This window comes from Coccinella septempunctata, chromosome 7, assembly GCF_907165205.1.
Source record: "Coccinella septempunctata chromosome 7, icCocSept1.1, whole genome shotgun sequence".
Taxonomy (NCBI): Eukaryota; Metazoa; Arthropoda; class Insecta; order Coleoptera; family Coccinellidae; genus Coccinella; species Coccinella septempunctata.
In genome coordinates, this window is record NC_058195.1 from 6,547,644 (window position 1) to 6,569,273 (window position 21,630).

At 37.6% G+C, this 21,630-nt stretch overlaps 1 protein-coding gene across 2 annotated transcripts; it reads right to left on the reverse strand.

Moving 5' to 3' along the window:
• Positions 1–424: 424 nt before the first annotated feature.
• On the reverse strand, positions 425–10,823 carry LOC123316524 (FHA domain-containing protein FhaA). 2 transcript variants are annotated; one of them, XM_044902638.1, is made up of 8 exons: positions 10,668–10,823; positions 3,070–3,141; positions 2,711–2,813; positions 2,505–2,626; positions 1,741–2,145; positions 1,423–1,533; positions 719–829; positions 425–611 (listed from the first exon to the last, which is right to left on the reverse strand). In XM_044902638.1, the coding sequence occupies exons 2-8, from the start codon at positions 3,128–3,130 to the stop codon at positions 562–564; spliced, it is 963 nt and encodes a 320-aa protein (XP_044758573.1). In that variant the 5' UTR covers positions 3,131–3,141; positions 10,668–10,823; the 3' UTR covers positions 425–561. The 2 variants fall into 2 exon arrangements, with proteins under 2 accessions (XP_044758573.1, XP_044758575.1); XM_044902640.1 differs by lacking the exon at positions 1,423–1,533.
• Between the last annotated feature and the right edge of the window lie 10,807 nt (positions 10,824–21,630).

Consider the following 21,630-nt stretch of genomic DNA (forward strand, 5'->3'; position numbering starts at 1 on the left):
TCCAAATAAAATCCAAAACCCAAGAAGGAGAAGAAGCTACAGAGCATGCAGATGTTAATGATAAAGTGGAACCAAAGAATAAAAAGAAGAAAGTAACAAGGTTACTCTTTGGTAAAAGGAGTTACAAGTTTTACTCATTGGTGGCACCATTGGTATTCTATTTTACCTTTATGGTGGCAACATTTTTAGCCATAGAGAAATGAATATCTATGGATTGCTATGAAAATGATGAAACAAGACTATGTCTATGTATGAAATGATGTCTGTGGTAAACCAAAGAATAAAAGGGGGGGAGAGAGAGAGAGAAAATTTATTGCTATAGCAAATGGCTAACGACTTGCGTCTTACTGAAAACCATTTCGTATCAGCAGAGTGAGAGATGACGAAGACCAGTGTGATTTTTATCGGACAGTAACGACTAGAATGAATACGAAAATGGACTTTATTCATTACTCATTTTTATCGAAGTACGTTATCGAACAAATTACCGAACTAACAACTCTTATCTAATATTAAAAACAATCACAGCTCTTTGTTTTTCGCCATTGTTTCTTTCCTGTTCTACCTCCAATAGTTTTGGCTGATACAGTGGGATACAATGATCAATATTCCTGCAAAAAAAGTAGAGTATTATACGTGTTCTAAAAAACTAAAGGAAAAGCGTTAAATCAGTTTGTCTTGAGTGCGCCAGTAACCGCTTTTTGAATGAAATCCGAACCTATCTTTTTCAGGGCGTCTTTGAGGGAGTCGGTGAATGAGGAACCAGTATTGCCCTTTGTTCCGTATCCGTTATTTCCATAGCCGGCGTTGCTTCCGTATGCGCCATAACCTGAAAAATAAAAACACTCTGTAATTTGTGTCGAAAAACACGCAGAAATCTGTGTACTTTCAGTTTGATTGGGTTGGTACCATTGAGTTAGCTTAGAACATAGAATATCTTTACCATTGAACTCTATGGGGGATATAGAGTTCAATGATCTTTATTCAAGGATTTGCTCCATAGAAATAGATCTGTGTCTCTATGTCTATGGCTTGCTCCTTGCTCCTGCTCTATGTTTCAAGATTCTATGCCAGAAAATAGCTGCTATTGATTATCAAAGAGTGAACTCAAGATCTTTGATCTTTTTGAGTTCACTGCCGTTGAATACATAGAATACAGATACATATAGAATTATCGAATATTAACCTAATGGCTTAATTGACACACGCACTTTCTTTTTTCTCTCAAGTTCTGAAGAGCAATTTTTCTAGTAATTAATATGAGAATTAACTCCACCTTGAGCTCAAGGTAACAAGAAGTTTTAGTCCTTGGTCATTCCGAGCAATCATGCACTATCTTTCAATTAAACTGAAATAGAACATGCACTTTAAAGCGCACCATCATGCTTGCTAACTAGAAAGAACGAAAGAAGTAATTCCCACCTTGATTATATCCATAACCAGTGTTTTGGTATCTGTTATTAGAAGAACCATAACCATTATTGGTTCCTGGTTGTTGGTAACCCGCCCCCGCTACGTAATATCCTGATGGTACTGTAGGATGATAAGAACAGACGTTAATTTTGATGAATTTGGGATGCTTTATCGATTACAGAGTATTATTCCTATGAAAATATCCGAAACATAGTAGAAATTCTCTCGAATCACTAACATATTTTTTTCTATGGTCGCGAACACAAGTTAACTGTGAGTTTATTCCTCAAGTTCGATCCCCAAAGTACAGAATGAAGTTTATCTTACCTCCTGGTTGTTGTTGCGGCCTGTTATATCCACCTTGACCAGTATATCCCCCTGGGTAATAGCCGCCAGCTCCTTGCTGGTTATATCCTCCAGCTGGCCTGTTGTTGTTCGTTCCCGGGTAGCTACCAGATGAAGGGTAGCCTCCATAGGTGTTCGAAGGTTGCTGGTAACCCCCATAATTACCCATTGGTCTCTGAACACCTCCAGCGGGCTGTTGGTAGCCGGGGTTATTGTAGCCACCTTGGTAGCCGTTGGCGCCACCTATATTCGGGTACAGCGAACCTCCGGAAGCTACTGGTGCACTTGGATTGTAGTTTCCGGAAGGAGCACTCGGTTGGGATTGTGCGCCATGTCCCTCGTACTTATTGTTCAGGTTGCTTGTGTCGTAAAGTGGCACTTTTCCAACTGCAAAGATGCGATTGTAAAATTTAAAAGTTTACACCCTTGGAGTATTTTATATTCTATGTTTACACCGCATTCTGCTGAATTTCACATCGAAATTTGACAATCAGTTGTGATTAATAGGCATAGACTAGCATAGACATATCTATCTATATGTCTATGAATATGTAAACGCATATCTCTCTATGTATAAACGCCTGTGTTGAACACAGAACACAAATAATAAGAGTGTGTTATTCGACTGAAGTTAGGTTAGCGGCGATCACAGAGCGGGGTGTTTTACATCGTCTGATTCATAGAATACTCTTTCTGGGCCTCCCAGCCATACTATTAGTTTTTAATAGAGTTTTTTTCAAACTTACTTTTACTGGAATCATCGAAACACTTTGGTATTCCTCCATCCATCTTGCAAACCTTGGAGGGCGGACAAACGTAAGTGTTACATGTCCTTGCACCGTTGTCAACTCTCTTGCAAGTTGGATATCTATGGAGAATAGTCCGTTTAGTTGGGCGTATAGGTAAGCACCTAAGGCTGTGTTAGAATTTATAATTTTTTTATTTTACTCACTCTCCGCACTCATCTTTCCTGTCGAAATACGAGCAGGGTTTGCTTGCCATCACACATTCTTCGTTTGAGGCACATCCTATGTCGTCACACTTCCTCCCAAATTCTGAAATTCGAATATTGATCAGTTGCGTGATAGAATAAATAGAGTACCTATTGGATATATGATGAATAAAATCCCCTAGGTTTCATCATTTTGAAAGACTTCGATAGGATTAATCGTCCTGAAGAGGTGTTAATTGAGCGAAACGCATGAATCTGAACAAAAGAAATGGGTCAATTTTTCAGCCCTTCTTTTAAACTGCATACATACATCGTTTAATCATCCCACGTGGTTGTGTAAATATGGAAATTATACTCACTGCTGTATGAATACACCCCATCGAGCAAGAGGAGCAGGATGGCTGAATATACGGCATTCATTTCTGCCTTGCCTGCAATTAATTGGAATAGGTTAGGATGATGAGTGAATAGTGGTGGAATTGTATAGAAATTTTATACCAATTACGCTTATATCGGTCTTTGCGGTTTTACAATTTGGGTATAAAAGGAAGTGTTGGCTTTTCATCGATCATTAGTTGTATACGATAAGCGATAAGAGGAATCCAAATTTAGATTCTTCAAGATGCGATAAAATATACGAAACGTTTCAGGTTGAAATTTCCCTTGGATAATTTTCGAGGAATGCACTTATCGATCTTCCCTGAGAGTTATTCGATGAAATTCTTACGGAATATTGTTTGAATAACAAATCCTTTATCGATTTGTTAGTTTATCGTGTTTTCCTGTCTCAAGATTCTAGCTTCAATTTTTTTTCAACCTTTTCGTCAAATTTTCGTTTTCGTGAATTGGCAACACTTTCTCATGATGTCATAGAATTACTTTGTGCTCACAGAGGATATAGAATTGTATGCTCTGTATAGAAGAACATGTTCTAATGTGGAGATTAATGTTCCAAGCGAGTTGACGTCAACTACATGAAATAGGGAAATTTCTTTCTTTCACCACCCATCATGATTCTTATTTATACGGTTGTTTAACCGCGATTTAATGAGCCAGAATCAAGAATCGGAAGCACAGAATGTAACCCAGCTGAAGACAACTGTGTATTTTCAATAGAGTCATAGAGGATATTTTTTTTCTGTGTCGTAGAGCACAAATCAACTGTCAAATTAGTTGTCATCGTTGATAAGTGTTGCCAATTATGAAAAAATACCTGGAAAACTCCCGTTTCCCCTAGAAAAACTCCCCGTATTCACCGGAATGAAGTCTTTATGCGAAAAATGACTATGGTCTGCACCGTATGAACTCCGGCCTGAAATAACGATGTATTTTTTAACGACCGAACAGCGAACGTCTCCTTCATATCGGCGTAGCAGTATTTCCAGGGCTTTTCCGTAATCTCATCCGGTAGCTGGAAGGATTACGATCCCCTGTCTCGGATAATAAAGCAACGTACATAGTTAGTAATGTCAAACTGTTTCGTTGTCCCGGAGTTATTGTCGTCGTTCGAATGAAAAAGAATTCCTTTGATTTATGTGCCTTACGTCTGAATCTTTTATGGCTCAGGTGGATCCTGGTTCGTTATTTCCATCAGGGAAGATACATAGCGGGCATTGAAGACGAAACGATTTTAACAGTAGATTCTTGAGGTCAAAAGGAATACTTTTTCCCTTTACCGTTTTTTCCTAATCGGCTCGGTTCAAAAGATACAGGATGTTGAAAAACCATGAAAATTGTTATTTTTAGTCTCTTTTATCTCACAAACGGTTTTATCGAATGAAATGAATTTCGGAATGTAGTTTTTCATTTATTCGATGAATCTTTCACAAGATATCACCCACGTCTTCCAGTTTTCTCATTATTACCATTTCGTACCATGAAAATACCAAAAATTCAAAGAACCCAACTCATGAGACTAAGTGATATTTGGAAAATTAGGCACTTTGGCTGAATACAACTCTGTTTTGATCCACAGATGTGTAGTGTTACAGATTTAGCTAGTTATTCTGAAGGTAATTTTGTTTTTCCAGGGGTGGCACAGCTCTTTATGAAAAAAAAGTGTTTCTTTTGACCTCAAGAATTTACTGTTGAAATATACTGCTCCACAAGAGTTAGGGATATCGTATTCAATCGTTTTCAAAAGTATGTAATCTTCGAGAAAATCGCTGTAAAATCATTTAAAACTCAATAACAACTTGAATCGATCCAATAAAAATCAGTATGAGACATTTCGTCAATCTCTTCATAAACTTTTTAGGGTTTTCACTCCCAATCTCTGAAACAAAATCAATTAAAAATTAAATCAACGATTTGCTCCTGCGTAAATTCTTGCACTAATTTGTCAGGAGCAAATTAACTAGAAAAAATTGATGCCTGACAATGAACTCAAAATAAATAACGTTGAAATTATAATTCTGTAACGTTTCGGAGTCTATATCAGACTCCTTCATCAGACGAAAAATCTATTTTTTAGAAAATCTTCTGAGTTGTGGCTTTTGTTTGACATTAATTGAAATCGTTGATTTCATTTTTAATTGATTTTGTTTCAGAGATTGGGAGTGAAAACCCTAAAAAGTTTATGAAGAGATGCAGAATCCTCCCAGAATAAATTTCAATCGATATTTCGTCAATCTGGTCGCCTTTTTTCTGAAGTTTGGTTCTTTGCATATGCCTCATGAATGTTCTTATTTTGAAATGAAGTCAGTTTATCAACGGCTTCGATTTAAAACGAGTTTTCTGAAAATGCCAAGACGTAAATCAACGAACGCTGAGGCTAATAGGGCTATCGGAATGCTACAGGGTGGCCTAACTCAGGTTGTTGTAGCGGAAAGGCTCCAAGTCAGCCAAAGTGTGATATCTCGACTTTGGAATAGGTTCAGGGAGACTGGTTCCGTGTTGGAAAGACCAAGGCTTGGTGGGCGACTAAAAGCAACACCAGCTCAGGATCGTTTCATCATCGTTTCGGCGAGAAGAAACCCTACATCTACGTGTAGAATGCTACGGAATTCTCTTCGAAATGCAGATGGAGTCCAAGTTTCCATCGAAACCATCAGACGACGTTTGAGAGAGGTGAATCTAGGTTCTAGACGTCCATTAAGAGGAGTTCCATTAACACGTGACCATAAGCGTCAAAGACTGGAATGGGCAAGGCAACATATCAATTGGAACGATCAATGGCTTAGTGTCCTTTTCACTGATGAATCCACATATGGACGATTTTCAGATTCTCGAAGAATAAGGGTATGGACAATCCCACACATACCCCATTCCGAGGGGGTAGTGTTATGGTATGGGCCGGGGTATGTTTCAACGGGCGCACAGATCTACACATTTGTCCTGGGAATATGACCGCCTTACACTATAGGGAGTATATCATTGACAATGTTCTGCCAAATTTTCACGCTGCTATTGGTGAAAATTTTCAATTTCTAGACGATAACGCTAGACCGCACCGTGTAGCCATACTTGAGAATGCGCTCGAGGAGCTTGGTATTCCACATTTACCAATACCTCCGCACTCACCAGATTTGAATTGCATAGAATATGCATGGGATATGCTCCAAAGAAGATTAGATAATCATCAACCTACCCCAGAATCCTTAAATGATCTGAGAGAGCTTCTGCCCCGTTTATGACACCAAATTCCTCAAGAAATGTTCAACAACCCCTTGTGTAGTAAGCAACGAAGATGTCAAGCTGTTATTGATGCCCGTGGAGGCCATACATTGTATCGATAGTCTTAAAATGCTTGAATTCTCTGGGAATAAAATTTCGTTATTTTACTCGATTTTTCTTAACCACCCTGTATACGCTGCAGACCTACAGGCTAAAATTAATTTGCAACTTGAAATGATATTGATATGAATTTTCATCACAAAAATCTTATTTTAACTGTATTTTTTTGCAATTTAAGTCAATATACCTAACTCATGTGGAGCAGTTTATTTGTACGAGTCAGAGACTCACCCTGTATAGAATGGAAAAGTTTTTCTATTAGGTGGCAGCGTCGAAGAATTCTCTTCACTTCAAATTTCTGCTGCTACGCTCATCTAAATCAGGAATAAAAGTCTAGATAATCTTTTTCGCATCACAATTTCTCACCAGAACTCGATAAACATATTGAAACATTTCGCAATATGTTGGCGGCGAAGTCGAATCTATCATATCCAATAGCCGCCGTATCTCACATATGTTTATGCGAGAAAATTTCTGAACGTTCTCCCTCATCCACTCTCCGCTCGAAGGGTGAATTTCTCCTACGGCAATATATTCCGGTATTATCATTCCACAGGCAGTTCCCATTAGACGGGGGATGTGGGTGTAAAAACTCTGTACTCCCCTGTACGTTATTCTCGAGAAAAATATGCTGTGGAGTGAATTTGGAACTGAGTTGAGGCGCAGTCATTACTTCCGTGATATTTATCATCGGAAGTCAGGGCCGGATTGAGACTTGACAAGGCCCCCAAGCCCAAGCTGACTGAGATGTAGAGATTTAGATTATTCTAATTCTATCAACTTTACAAAAAGAGTTTCAAATAAATCTTTCCTCTTCTTAAGTAGAGCATGTCCTAAAATTATTTAGAACTATACGAAGTGTTTCGTTCCTTCTGCACAGCTATCAACTTCGTTATTTTACCCCTATTTTACACCCTATATATTTTTACATTTTTGAATTCCTTGTTGAATTTGAATATGAGTTTGATAACACAATTATGTCTGAATTCTCAACGGTTTTCGAGAAATTTGACTTTTTATTAATATTTTGACAGTTTGAGGTACTTACATAAAGGACTATAGCTCCGTCCCTATTCTATATAATTGATTCATATTTGAACTGTGTCTACTCAATAAATGATACATTGAAATTTTTCTTTGCAAATAACCATATTAAATACAGGGTCCACGAAAACGTAGATCCATTATCAAAACAGAAATTCATCAAAATCTTCTTTTATTTAAATGGCGACCCATATTTTTTTCTTTCCATTATTTAAACATTTTTCGTTCACTTTCAGTTGTTTTAAATAATGAACAGAAGAAAATATGGGTTGCCATTTAAAAAATAAGATTTTGATGAATTTCTGTTTTGATAATGTATCTACGCTACGTTTTCGTAGACCCTATATATAATATGGTTATCAACAAAGCAAATTTTTAGTGTTTTATGAATTGACTAGACACAGTCCAAATTTGAATCAATTACATAGCAAGGAACAGAGCTATAGTCCTTTATGTAAGAACCTCAAACTGTCAAAATATTAATAAAAAGTCAAATTTCTCGAAAACCATTGAGAATTCAGACACAGTTGTTTCACCAAAATTATATTCAAATTTAACAAGGAATTCAAAAATGTAAAAATATACAGGGTGTTCTATTTGAAATTACGAAGTTGATAGTTGTACAGAAGAAACGAAACACTTTGTATAGTTCTAAATAATTTTAGGAGATGCTCTACTTTAAAAGAGGAAAGTTTTATTTCAAAATCTTTTTTGTAAAGTTGATAGAATTAGAGTAATCGACCGCTGCCCTATGGCGCGGACACCCTGTATAATTTTCGGATACTGGGACGATTTTTTTTGGGGTCCCTTAGTGGAGGCCCTAATGATGAGTTTATGCAGAAATACTACGAAGTAATACAAATCCAATTGGTAGATGCCATCTTCCAAGATTATAGTCGGATCTATGTTCTGTATACTATGGAATTTATACATTTTTATGATAATACAGAAGCAGTTCCACAAGGAAATCCAAAAACTTCGCTCGGCTCCATGATACAGGGACAGCAATGAATATTATCCTTGAATAAAAAGCTGCTGAAGTAACTGTAAGCAATTACTAAACTAAAAATTATTTCGTTAATGTTTTTCAATGCTTTCGATGCAGATATCAATATTCAGAAAAGAATGCAGATTTCCCTTTGATTCACTGCACAAATATGCACCTGTGACAACTAACATTTATATAATCAATAGTATTTGAAATTGCTCGTTTCCTTATCTGGTATCATTAAAATAGGGCAAGTTGGAATATAATGCATGAATTTATTGTGGATAAGTAGAGAATTCAAGAACAATGTCTCAGCATAAATCACCAACAATTATTAGTCACTCGGTGTTTTTCAAAGTCCATGTTAGTGACAGTGGAAACATCAATTTGATAAAGCCAATTTCAGAAGAATCGATTAATAATAGGCTAATAATATCACCATTAAGATACACACAAAGCGATTACAGCAAATATGTAGGTTACAGTTGGAGGTTTATATTATTAAAAAATTGGTATAGATTTCTTACAAATCTTCATAACAATAGAATACTTTGTTGGTGTTGAAATTATGTGGTTTGGTCCATTAATCGGTATAAAAGTATTTCGAAAGTACCGAGGAGAAGAAATAAGGGAAAGTCAGCTTATTTGGAGGGATTGGAAAACCGCTGCATATTTAGGGCTCGCAAAAGCTTCTGAAATTCGATCCTTGACGTTTACCAAACGCAAATGTAAACAAATGTTCGTCAATCGTCAGTTTGACAAAAGTGAAGTTAGCACCGTTCACAGACAGTCGTGGGTAGTACCGATTCAATCCAATGATAGTGAAGAAAAGTTTTTTTGGCCTCTGTAGTTATAGAATCTCCTGGCCTAATAGTTCCAGTTATTATATTGAGAATTAATTCCGTTGTTCAAAAGTGGGGTGATTTGCATAGGTTTCAAAAATTATCCTGGTGTGTAACTTATTGCTTCGTTTGAAATAGTGAGGAATTCATATACGTAGTCATGTGGAAAGAAATTCAAGGGGAATTGACACAATAAAATTGGATGTAATGAGTCAAGGTTACATGTAGAAACAACGTAGTGATGTCTGTCATTTCTTCATCGTCAAATTGCTTATTCAAGAATCACTGATTAACCACAAATTCAATAATGGTTGTATTTCCCTGAGATGATGATTATTTAATTTTTCAGAACGTAATGTTGGTCATTTTTATAGTCCTATCAACGCCACCTCAACAATTCGTTTTTGCCGTATCGTGATTCGTAACGAATCGTCATTTTTGAGTCATTATTTCATCTTTCATCAATAGCATACCCTGCAGAAAAGGCATAACACTCCAAAAACATCCATCACCCCTTAAGTGACGAATGTCATAGAACTCAGAATATATGAAAAAAATAAAAATTGACCCTTCCAACAAAATAGTAAATACCGAAGAATGAATTTTGTGCGTTACTTTTTCCCCTCTCTGTAAATTAATAAGGTACCATCGTTTGAACTTCCAATCACTTCATGATGGATGCTTACGCGTAAACCAAAAACGTGAAGATCTCATTGCAGTAAAAATTGCAGGCTTCCCATAGGTGGTATAGTATAACCCTGTGGTATATACAACCGAAAATGGCCATTTTCAGTGACTAACTGTCCAGATATGTCTGTGACCCCCTTGAGTACTGTTTAGATGTTTGTTATTGTCCGAAAGGGCTGATCAACGATGCATCATAATTCGATCATGTTACAACATTCGAAAATATGGGGCGACACGTTTTTGAAGCATTTTTTCTGTAGAAGAAAACGTGTGGTGTGTTTTAGGAAAATCATTGGTGCGTTTACGGTTCTAGGAAATTTTTTACAATGACAAATATAATAACCCCTCTGTCATACTGCATAAAGTGTAATCGTGAATTTTCAAAGCGCAATTCTAGTAATCATGCAGTATTCTATAAATGTCGGACTACACCCATGTATGTAAGGTTATGATTGAAGGTGGTCGCCTCTCGTGGAAGGTGGAAGTAAACAACATCCGAACTGGAGTATAGTGAACAGAGCGAATCGATTAGCCTTGGAGGATCGCCAAAAACGAGAATTCAGCAAAGACAGCGTAGTAGACAGTTCGAAACAATGTTTGAACTCCAGCTTTATTTTCTTATTGCACATTCACTCATCAACTGGCCGAGCTATATGAATACCTTGTTTGTAAATCGATGGTCTAAACACTTTTGATCACTGCCGCACAAGTTCAATCACTGTCGACGACCACTTTCTTCGGACTCCAAATAGAAACTGAGGATAGAGAGCCATTCCATTGGCGAGAATTGTTTTTAATAGTTGTGACGTCATAACCAAGCACGCGACCTTCTCCGTTCCACATCGGATTGATTTGATGGTTATGGGGGAATTCATCAGATCAAGGAACAAGAGAAATAGATATACAGAATCCCATTATATCGATCTTTGGAGAAGCATTGGCGGGGCGAGCAAAATTGGTCTTGGTTTTGATCCTTTTCAATACCGAACCTTTGAAATATGCCTCAGATAAGTAGAGATACTTACGAGTTCAAAGGGATATGAAAAAAATGGCAAAAGTGGGAGAAAAATGGTTTTATTTATTGGAATCAGTAGGAAATGTAGTTTTTGTAATCAAGTTTCGAAAATGATATGGTTAAGATGGCGGCCGTCAGTAGCGACACACTGATGTAGTCGAGTTGTGGCAGGGTGTGTGTGTGTGTGTGTGTGGTGTTGAAGGTTTAAAGTGAAGAAGGCGCAGGTCACCAATTCGTGGAAGCTGATGACGTCATTGGAGGCTTATGTGTCAAGCTAAATTGACAGAACTGGTGTCATTAGCACACTGGTATTATTTAAAATATAATGATTAACTTCAGTGTATGAATTAGCCAGAAGTGCTGAGAAGACCTTTATCAAGACTTTTACATGTTGGTGGTACTCAATATATAATTTTTTCAATGAAGAAAATGTTTAGTACTACTACTCTATCCCTACTTTTGATATCACTTCAAAAATGTCTCTTGTCATTTGTCAGATTTGAAATTGGTCTCGTTTTTGGTTGTCTGTCTGTGCATAGACTTCAAGAATGTCAGAGGTCATTTTTGACGTGACCTAGCGGGATATGCAACACAACACTCACTCAATGAGGCATCATTTACACACATATCTACGAAAGCGCTGAAGTGCAACACAAAAAAAAATCCAAATGTACAATTCCGACTTGCAAGTCGGAATTCTGAGATACATGTCAGAATTCCGACATGCAAGTCGGAATTCTGAGATACAAGTCGGAATTCTGAGATAAAAGTCGGAATTCTGAGATACAAGTCAGAATTCCGACATGCAAGTCGGAATTCTGAGATACAAGTCGGAATTCTGAGATAAAAGTCGGAATTCTGAGATACATGTCAGAATTCCGACATGCAAGTCGGAATTCTGAGATACAAGTCGGAATTCTGAGATAAAAGTCGGAATTCTGAGATACAAGTCAGAATTCCGACATGCAAGTCGGAATTCTGAGATAAAAGTCGGAATTCTGAGATACAAGTCAGAATTCCGACATGCAAGTCGGAATTCTGAGATACAAGTCGGAATTCTGAGATAAAAGTCGGAATTCTGAGATACATGTCAGAATTCCGACATGCAAGTCGGAATTCTGAGATACAAGTCGGAATTCTGAGATAAAAGTCGGAATTCTGAGATACAAGTCAGAATTCCGACTTGTAAGTCGGAATTCTGAGATAAAAGTCGGAATTCTGAGATACAAGTCAGAATTCCGACTTGTAAGTCGGAATTTTGAGATGCAAGGCAGGAGGAGGGCTGAAATAGGTCTAATGTCTTTTGTTTTTTTGCATTTGATCCGTGAATGTGTTCTTGGCTTCTTGAAGGAATTTTGGATGAATGAAATGATATTCTATTTTTCTCTTCGGTTGCACCATAGCTGAGCTGCCCCAAAGCTTCGTGCTCAGTGCTTGTGAAAGCACTTGGAGTATTTTTGTACTCCCGAGAATTATGCTCCTGGGAACTTTTCAAAACCTTTTTCAGTGCTTAGTGATTCGAGCACTTTATCGAAATTCCTACATCCAGTTTCATAATCAAGTTTAAAGTCACTTTAAGTTTCGTTTAGTGTCAGTTTCGGTTGGGTTAAAGAAAAGCTTTAAAATTGAAGGGGCTTTAAGTTTGATTATGAAATTGGCCGTTAGTCCTTAGTAGTAAGAAGCGATCGACTTATTGTCACCCTACGAGCATATACGAATACTACAGATATATTATCATATTATCCTGATTCCTCGTAGGTTATGACGAACCACTCAGAAGCTCTGTGAGCTTCTCAGAATCAATAACGTCCGTTAAAACTTTTGAAAGAAAAGAGATAGGGTAGGCGTATGTTAAGGGTCCAAATGTGCCCATACATGCCTTAAATGAGACAAATCTGCTCTACAGAGGGCATTTTGCTCACATGATTCGGCAACAATCGAATGCAACAAAGCATTCGACCAATTCTAGCCCCACTACTGTCTTGCATCTCAGAATTCTGACTTTTATCTCAGAATTCCGACTTGTATCTCAGAAGTCCGACTTGTAACTCAGAATTCTGACTTGCAAGTCGGAATTCCGACTTGTATCTCAGAAGTCCGACTTGTAACTCAGAATTCCTACTTGCAAGTCGGAATTCCGACTTGTATCTCAGAATTCCGATTTGTAACTCAGAATTCCGACTTGTATCTCAGAATTCCGACTTGTAACTCAGAATTCTGACTTGCAAGTTGGAATTCCGACTTGTATCTCAGAAGTCTGACTTGTAACTCAGAATTCCTACTTGCAAGTCGGAATTCCGACTTGTACCTCAGAATTCCGATTTGTAACTCAGAATTCCGACTTGTGTCTCAGAATTCCGACTTGTAACTCAGAATTCTGACTTGCAAGTCGGAATTCCGACTTGTATCTCAGAATTCCGACTTGTATCTCAGAATTCCGACTTGTAACTCAGAATTCCGACTTAGCAAGTCGGAATTATACATTTGGATTATTTTTTTTGTGTGGCCCTTCAGCTCTTTCGTACATATCCCTTCCGACTGGGATGGAAAATTTGGAAAGTCGGACCGAATGAAAAGCTTTCCATTTTTCATTTCCCATTTTCGATTACTATCTGATTTTCACTCAATTCCCGGTGCACTATCCAAATTCGATGTTGTAATTTTCTATTTCTGGATCAGATGAATAAAAGTACAAACGAATCTATATTTGCTTATAATTATCCTTTCATTAGCTTGATTTCACGGTCCTGCAGAACTGTAACACTTCAAAAACATTATTCGGCGGATAATTATTGCTATATTCGCAAATTAACACCCATTCCATATAGTTACATGAACTTCCGGCAACATTGCAAAGGTACACAATTACATTATTATTTGTCGGTGTATGTTGTACCTGCACGCTAAATGTTTGAATTAACAGAATATCTGGTAAATAATTCTGCACTCTGGGTTATTGGAGTCATCATAGTGTGCTCACATATGGATGAAAATTTGGCGTTGTGAACAGTAAAATTTCGTGAAAATGAACTTGAGTAACCCATACAATATTTCTTTATTTATTATGGGTGTTCTAGATTCATAACGCTGTTTTTCCACTAAATGTAGGTTTCTTCTCTGTGATATTCATCAGTTCATTCGACATTCAGTGTTTAGGTAGGAAAAAATCATTTCCTAGAACGATAGCTGAGAGCATGAAATATTAATATATTTTCTGGAATGTGCTAAGGCACCTGTTTGAACCCGAATCATTTAGGACAATCTGATTATTGCGTGAGCAATAACCTCCTACTATGGAATAAATAATCGAATTTAGCATTTTATCGAGTTTCTGACAGGTCCAGATTTATCTCGTTAGGTTCATAGGGTTCATGAAAACAACTTGTGGTTTACTTAACCACGTATACGAAATCTTATATTGGTAGAGCCATCTGTTGGAATTTTGTTCACATGAAACTACAGGTGTTTCAAGAAAAGAGGACCCCGTCTCTAGACTATAAGGACAACTGAAAAATAATTGGGTTTTGCTTAGTAAAAAATTTTCGTAACCACAATTATTCTTCAGTTTTCTACCCATTCATTTATTGCTACATCCCGTTACCGGGAATAAATCTACAAAAAATCAAAAACAAAACGGTGCGAACAGACTTATACTTTCTTAGGGCTAATTGCGACTGTGTGCCCTTGATTGGCATTAACTGATTTTAGGGATTGATGTAGTATATCCTTAAACCGCTTATACTGGTTTCCGGGCTCCCTCTGTGAATTCGCCATACAGAGCTATCTTGGAGAGTATTGTGTCTTGCATACTCAGAATGTGGCCGCTCCATCTGAGTCGGGCCTTCGTTACTTGAGTTTCAATTGTTGTACAACTCGTGCGTTGCAAGACTTCTTCATTCGAAACTTTGTGGAACCATCTGATGTGCTTTATTTGTCTTAGATGACGTTGTCGCGTTTGTTCAAGCTGTTTAATATGTCGCCCGTAGGGCGTCCAGCTTTCGCTTCCGTTAAGAAGCGTTGGGAGGACCACTGCTTTGTAAACAGCTGTCTTGGTCTTCAGATTGAGGTCGTGATTTTGAAACACACTGTCCTTTAGCTTCCGGAATGCCTATAATGCCGAATTGATTCGGTTGTGTATTTCCGTGTTCAGGTTAGCCCTAGTATTTATGAAGCTTCCCAAGTATTTGAACTCCTCAACCTGTTCTAGAGTTTCATTCTCCAGGCTCATATCTGTTTGAAGGCTTTCTGGCGGAATTACCAGGATTTTGGTTTTGTCGATATTGAGTATAAGGCCCGGCGCAAATAGAAACGCAGGTTAGTGAGGTGACGCAGCGTGAGTTTTTGTAAAACATAGAAAAGACCAAGACCGCGCAAATAAAGCGTGATAGTGACTTGTCAAATAGTACGTGCAGCGCAGGAAAAAGCTGCGTCACCCTGCGTCACCTCACCAACCTGCGTTTCTATTTGCGCCTAGCCTAAGGCCTAAAGTTTCGTATATATGTTTGTAGGTGTGCAGCATTATCTGTAGATCCTCTATGTTGCTAGCGATAAGTGCGCAGTCGTCTGCATATTGAAGTTCCGTGATAAACTTTGTACGGGCTTTTGCTCTGAGGCACTTCAGGTTGGAATCTTATTCCAACACCTCTTACAGGCATACTCATGTCATCAATTATCGACTTTTCTACCCAACCTAGAGAAGGGGACCTTTTTTTTTTTAAAACCCTGTTGACAGTTGAAATAAAATCCACGGTCACTGATCTCTCCTTCGTTGGACCTCCATATCATTAACCATTTACAGTGATTCTATAAAACACAGTGGCGACAATTGGAAATTTAGCAAGAATATGGCGGCTTAGAAGCACAGATTTTAATGCTATGATCTCTAATTCGGATCGCGTATTGGCTCACGTCACGTCACGTGACCAAATCCGCCATATTCTTGCTAAAACGATGAAAAACGAGACCACAATTGCCGCCACTGTGTTTGATACAGTCACTGTAATTAGCCTTAAGATGGTGCGCCATCTATCGTCGGGTAGGCGAATGTGCCACTTAAGCCACGCGTTTCGTCTACAGATTTCTGTCATATGGGTATCAGAGCAGCGATAGAGACTTGCCTCCAATTTCTAGATCGATTTTAGGATCTTGTGCATTATTTTCGAACGTAGAATCAGGGAAATCTCCTTATTGAAGAAGGTTAGGTGATGACTATGCTTCTTCGGTCCTCATCACCAAGGCAAGTCAATGAAAAATGCTACAGGGTGTTGAATACATTGAATCCAGGCGGGTTCTGCAAGAAGCAAGACCAGATTCAACCAAGCCTTTGTGTTTTGCTACATCTGAATGCATTCTTCTGTACCTCAGATTTATTCATCCGTCACCTTGTCTTCCGAGGGGTGTTCCACCCTCGGACGTATCGGAAATACACCCGATACATTCTCCTGGATTCTTCCGGAATACAATGCGGAAATTTCCGAGCTTGGTGACTTATTCATGTCGTCGAATTTCCATGCGAAATTCCAGAAATTTCACGTTTCTGTCCCAGCAACGACATCGGCAGGAATAAAATACGGATTTCCTTCGGATGGGGTTGCATCCAACGCGGAGGTAAGAGAGATGACGTATGGGGGGTTATATCTGCGAAGGAAATCTTTTTATGGGGCGAAAAAATCCTCGGGCTCGCATTCGGAATGAACGGACGGAATATGTCGCATCGATCTACGAGGACGTACATCAGGAGGAACTGGACATGGAAATGGGTTAGGATCTTGACGCGTGGGGGTTGGGAGGCCTTCGTTCGGAGGGGAGGTTGCGGGGGAAGCTGGAGATAGTCTGGGTCTATGAGGGATGGCGCATATACGGGGTGAGTCTTTGTCACCTACGAATATTTTAACAGTAGATTCTTGAGGTTGAAAGAAACACTTTTTTCTTATACCATTTTTTTAGATTCGGCCAAGGTAAAAATATATAGCCATTTTGAGTTTTCATAATGAGCTGTGCCACCCCTGGAAAAACACCTTCAGAATAACTAGCTAAGGCCCGTAAGATTAATCGTGGTTTAAACTTCCGATTAAGAAATCTCCGATTAAAGTTAATCTATGGTTTAAACCGTCGTGTTAAGATCAAGTACAAAATGAGAAGAGATTAACTAATCCTGTGCAGTTGCCAAAATACTTGGCTATTTGAACTGATTGTGACTCATTGGTTGTCATTTCTTAGTTTTCTGTGTTAATCTTTGGATCAGTGCTTCTGTCAGACTGCAGCGATCAGTTTATTTATTGTGTTCTGTTGTGATCTTTGTATCAGCATTATTATTGTTATATCATTGAGGTGTGAGGTAAAACCTATAGTTGATACATAGCATTCAGTTCTTCTTTTCTGAAAATATCTGTATTTAGTATCCAACGAAAGGCAAATAGAGTGGAAATAAGGAATTGCTTTTGAACATAGCAATTCAGAAGATGGATTGCAAGTGAGACAAAATATGGAATTGAATGTTGATATTTCACCTTGAGGTAGGGTGGCTTATTTTTTTCTCAATCTCACTCAAAATTGCTCTTGCAGATGTTTTGGAGATCGAGTGAATTCGATATCATCCCATTTATCCCAATAAATTTCTCGATCACGGATAATAATCATGATACCTATTGAAATCATTCAAGTCGTGCAAGATTTCAATATCTGAATCTGAATCACTATCATATTCCAATTCCATGTTCATTTTCAAACATTGAACTCAATAATTCTCTAACCGGCAACGCAAACCTAAACACAATTTCTTGAATAAAAACAAACAAGAATCTTCCAAAAATTTCATAGAAGCAGGTTTCATACAATATATACGGTTTCATCCTTTTTGGATGGTTTAAACCTACCGTCCAGAAGGTTTAAACTAATCGATAGTTTAAACTATCCTTGATGGATTAACTATGTTTGATCTTAAGAAATAATCGTTTTCCAAAGTTTAAACCCTTATTCTTGGTTTAAACTACCAAGGCCCGTAAGATTAATCGTAGTTTGAACTTTCGATTAAAAAAACTCCGATTAAAGTTAATCTATGGTTTAAACCGTCGTGTTAAGATCAAGTACAAAATGAGAAGAGATTAACCAATCCTGTGCAGTTGCCAAAATAGTTGGCTATTCGAACTAATTGTGACTCATTGGTTGTCATTTCTTAGTTTTCTGTGTTAATCTTTGGATCAGTGCTTCTGTCAGACTGCAGCGATCGGTTTATTTATTGTGTTCTGTTGTGATCTTTGTATCAGCATTATTATTGTTATATTATTGAGGTGTGAGGTGAAACCTATAGTTGATACATAGCATTCAGTTCTTCTTTTCTGAAAATATCTGTATTTAGTATCTAACGAAAGGCAAATGAAGGGGAAATATGGAATTGCACATAGCAATTCAGAAGATGGATTGCAAGTGAGACAAAATATGGAATTGAATGTTGATATTTCACCTTGAGGTAGGGTGGCTTATTTTTTTCTCAATCTCACTCAAAATTGCTATTGCAGATGTTTTGGAGATCGAATGAATTCGATATCATCCCATTTATCCCAATGAATTTCTCGATCCCGGATAATAATCATGAGACCTATTGAAATCATTCAACTCGTGCAAGATTTCAATATCTGAATTCTGAATCCGAATCACTATCATATTCCAAATCCATGTTCATTTTCAAACATTGAACTCAATAATTCTCTAACCGGTAACGCAAACCTAAACACAATTTCTTGAATAAAAACAAACAAGAATCTTCCAAAAATTTCATAGAAGCAGGTTTCATAGAATATATACGGTTTGATCCTTTTTGGATGGTTTAAACCTACCGTCCAGAAGGTTTAAACTAATCGATAGTTTAAACTATCCTTGATGGATTAACTATGTTTGATCTTAAGAAATAATCGTTTTCCAAAGTTTAAACCCTTATTCTTGGTTTAAACTACCAACGCCCGTAAGATTAATCGTGGTTTGAACTTTCGATTAAGAAATCTCCGATTAAAGTTAATCTATGGTTTGAACCGACGTGTTAAGATCAAGTACAAAATGAGAAGAGATTAACTAATCCTGTTGCAGTTGCCAAAATATTTGGCTATTCGAACTAATTGTGACTCATTGGTTGTCATTTCTTAGTTTTCTGTGTTAATCTTTGGATCAGTGCTTCTGTCAGACTGCAGCGATCAGTTTATTTATTGTGTTCTGTTGTGATCTTTGTATCAGCATTATTATTGTTATATTATTGAGGTGTGAGGTAAAACCTATAGTTGATACATAGCATTCAGTTCTTCTTTTCTGAAAATATCTGTATTTAGTATCTAACGAAAGGCAAATGAAGGGGAAATATGGAATTGCACATAGCAATTCAGAAGATGGATTGCAAGTGAGACAAAATATGGAATTGAATGTTGATATTTCACCTTGAGGTAGGGTGGCTTATTTTTTTCTCAATCTCACTCAAAATTGCTCTTGCAGATGTTTTGGAGATCGAATAAATTCGATATCATCCCATTTATCCCAATGAATTTCTCGATCACGGATAATATCATGATACCTATTGAAATCATTCAACTCGTGCAAGATTTCAATATCTGAATTCTGAATCCGAATCACTATTATATTCCAAATCCATGTTCATTTTCAAACATTGAACTCAATAATTCTCTAACCGGCAACGCAAACCTCAACACAATTTCTTGAATCAAAACAAACAAGAAACTTCAAAAAACTTCATAGAAGCAGCTGAAACATGAAACATATAGGTAACACAACGTTTTGCCCGAATAGTCAAACTGAGACCAGTCTCTCATACAAGCCCATTTTTGAGAACTTAATTTGATTCCAGGACTATAGTTTGAAGGTGGACAGCTGATTGACTATCTATGACTTAATTTGTGCAGTAGTTGTTTCTGTGGTTGAACATGTTTATCGAGAACGTAACCCAAAAAATTCGTTTGCGTTTTACAGACTTGTGAAAGAGTTTTTCAGTCGTTTGTTGTGTGTGGTTGTCGTTTGTTAGATAAGATGTTCAATGTGAATACTTCAGTTAGCAAGTAAGCGATGTTTGTGTTGAATTTGTCAAAATTTTTTACATTAATCTTTCAGAACTCCTAAAGATGCCTAGCAGAAGAAACTAGTCGAGTGACTTTGAAATAAACAATCCAGTGAGTACCAACATATCGTTTTTTCACTCTATTCTAAGTATTTTCACAAGTTTTTATGTGATAAGTTGGATAAATTGTCGAATTTAGTATTTAAGTCAATTCCATACAAACTTTCTTTTCTATATTTCTAGATTATTTGAGTGATCGCTCTATTTATTATTTATCGCATAATTGAATATGCGATTTGGAAGTTCAATTTCCTTTTTCCTCTAATAAAACTCTATCATGCTGATACATTACTCTTAATTTCTAAAGATATGCTTGCATTTCCTCAACCAGTACCAATTCAAAGCGAACCTATGCGTCCAAAAGCGAAAAAACCGGTTTAGCAACAAATACCACAATGTAAATTTAAGAATGCCATAGAATAAACAATAATGCGATAAAGACAACTCAAAACATCCCAATTTTTCCTGTGGGAACACATGTATAGCTTGATTTTCCAGATAACTTGGGTTGAAATTTTTGGGATTAGATGACACCGACACTGCCAACATTGAATTCTGTGGAATGGGCTTCTTCGTTTGCCTTCCGGGTAGCTAAGCCGTAGAGCACTTGACCTGCAACCGAAAGGACTCGGGTTCGAGGCCTGCTCAAGGAGGTACTTTTTCAGAATTCTAGAGTCTTCAAAACGGTATACAGGGAGTCCCGGGAGATGGGAAAGGTTTTCATGTGATTCTAGAGGATCGAAAAAAGACCTAATGCAGTATCTATAACTCCAGCACAGCCCTCTTGTGTTTGAGATTTATCTGATAGATAAAATGATTTGAAACTGTGGAAATAGCACAATTAATCAATGGAAGCTTCTTCATAAGGACTGTTTTCCGTGCAATAACCTCTCAATCCATCCATCACCTGACCTCTTTAACGAGACTGGAAGAAAACAAACCCCGGAAGGCTCAAAGAGAGCCCAGTTTCCCCGAAGAAGATTCCCCCGGCTCCTAATGAATACTCGGTTTCATATTATATCAGACATAAACAACCCCTTTTCGTGAACGGAGCAAAAGCATAATTGATGAGAGCATAAGCAACAGCAGCGCCTAACATGAAATTGCAGGTGTTAAAATAATCTGCAGCTTTAATAAATATTCGATAACAGCGCCGTGGAATTGGCTACTTGGTTTTAGCTAACACCTGGCGGGCTTGAATAACATCATAATATTGCAGTTTCCTGGGTTTCGGATTATCCCGGAGTTTACTCGTTCGTTATCATTTTTGGTTCGTTGTAGTTTCCTTACGAGGAAGGGAAGGAAATCCTCAGTGGGAGAAATTAGTCGTTGCTGATCAACTGGCGTTTTTATGAGGCAGCAAATTAATTGTCTCCGTTTTTACTGATTGAAATGGAGATGTATTTTGAGTGGAAGGAGTGTAGAAAGAAATGCAAGGCAGACAGTTCAAAGTCTGGAAGTTTCAGGAATGAAAGAGAGCTTGACTGTACACCA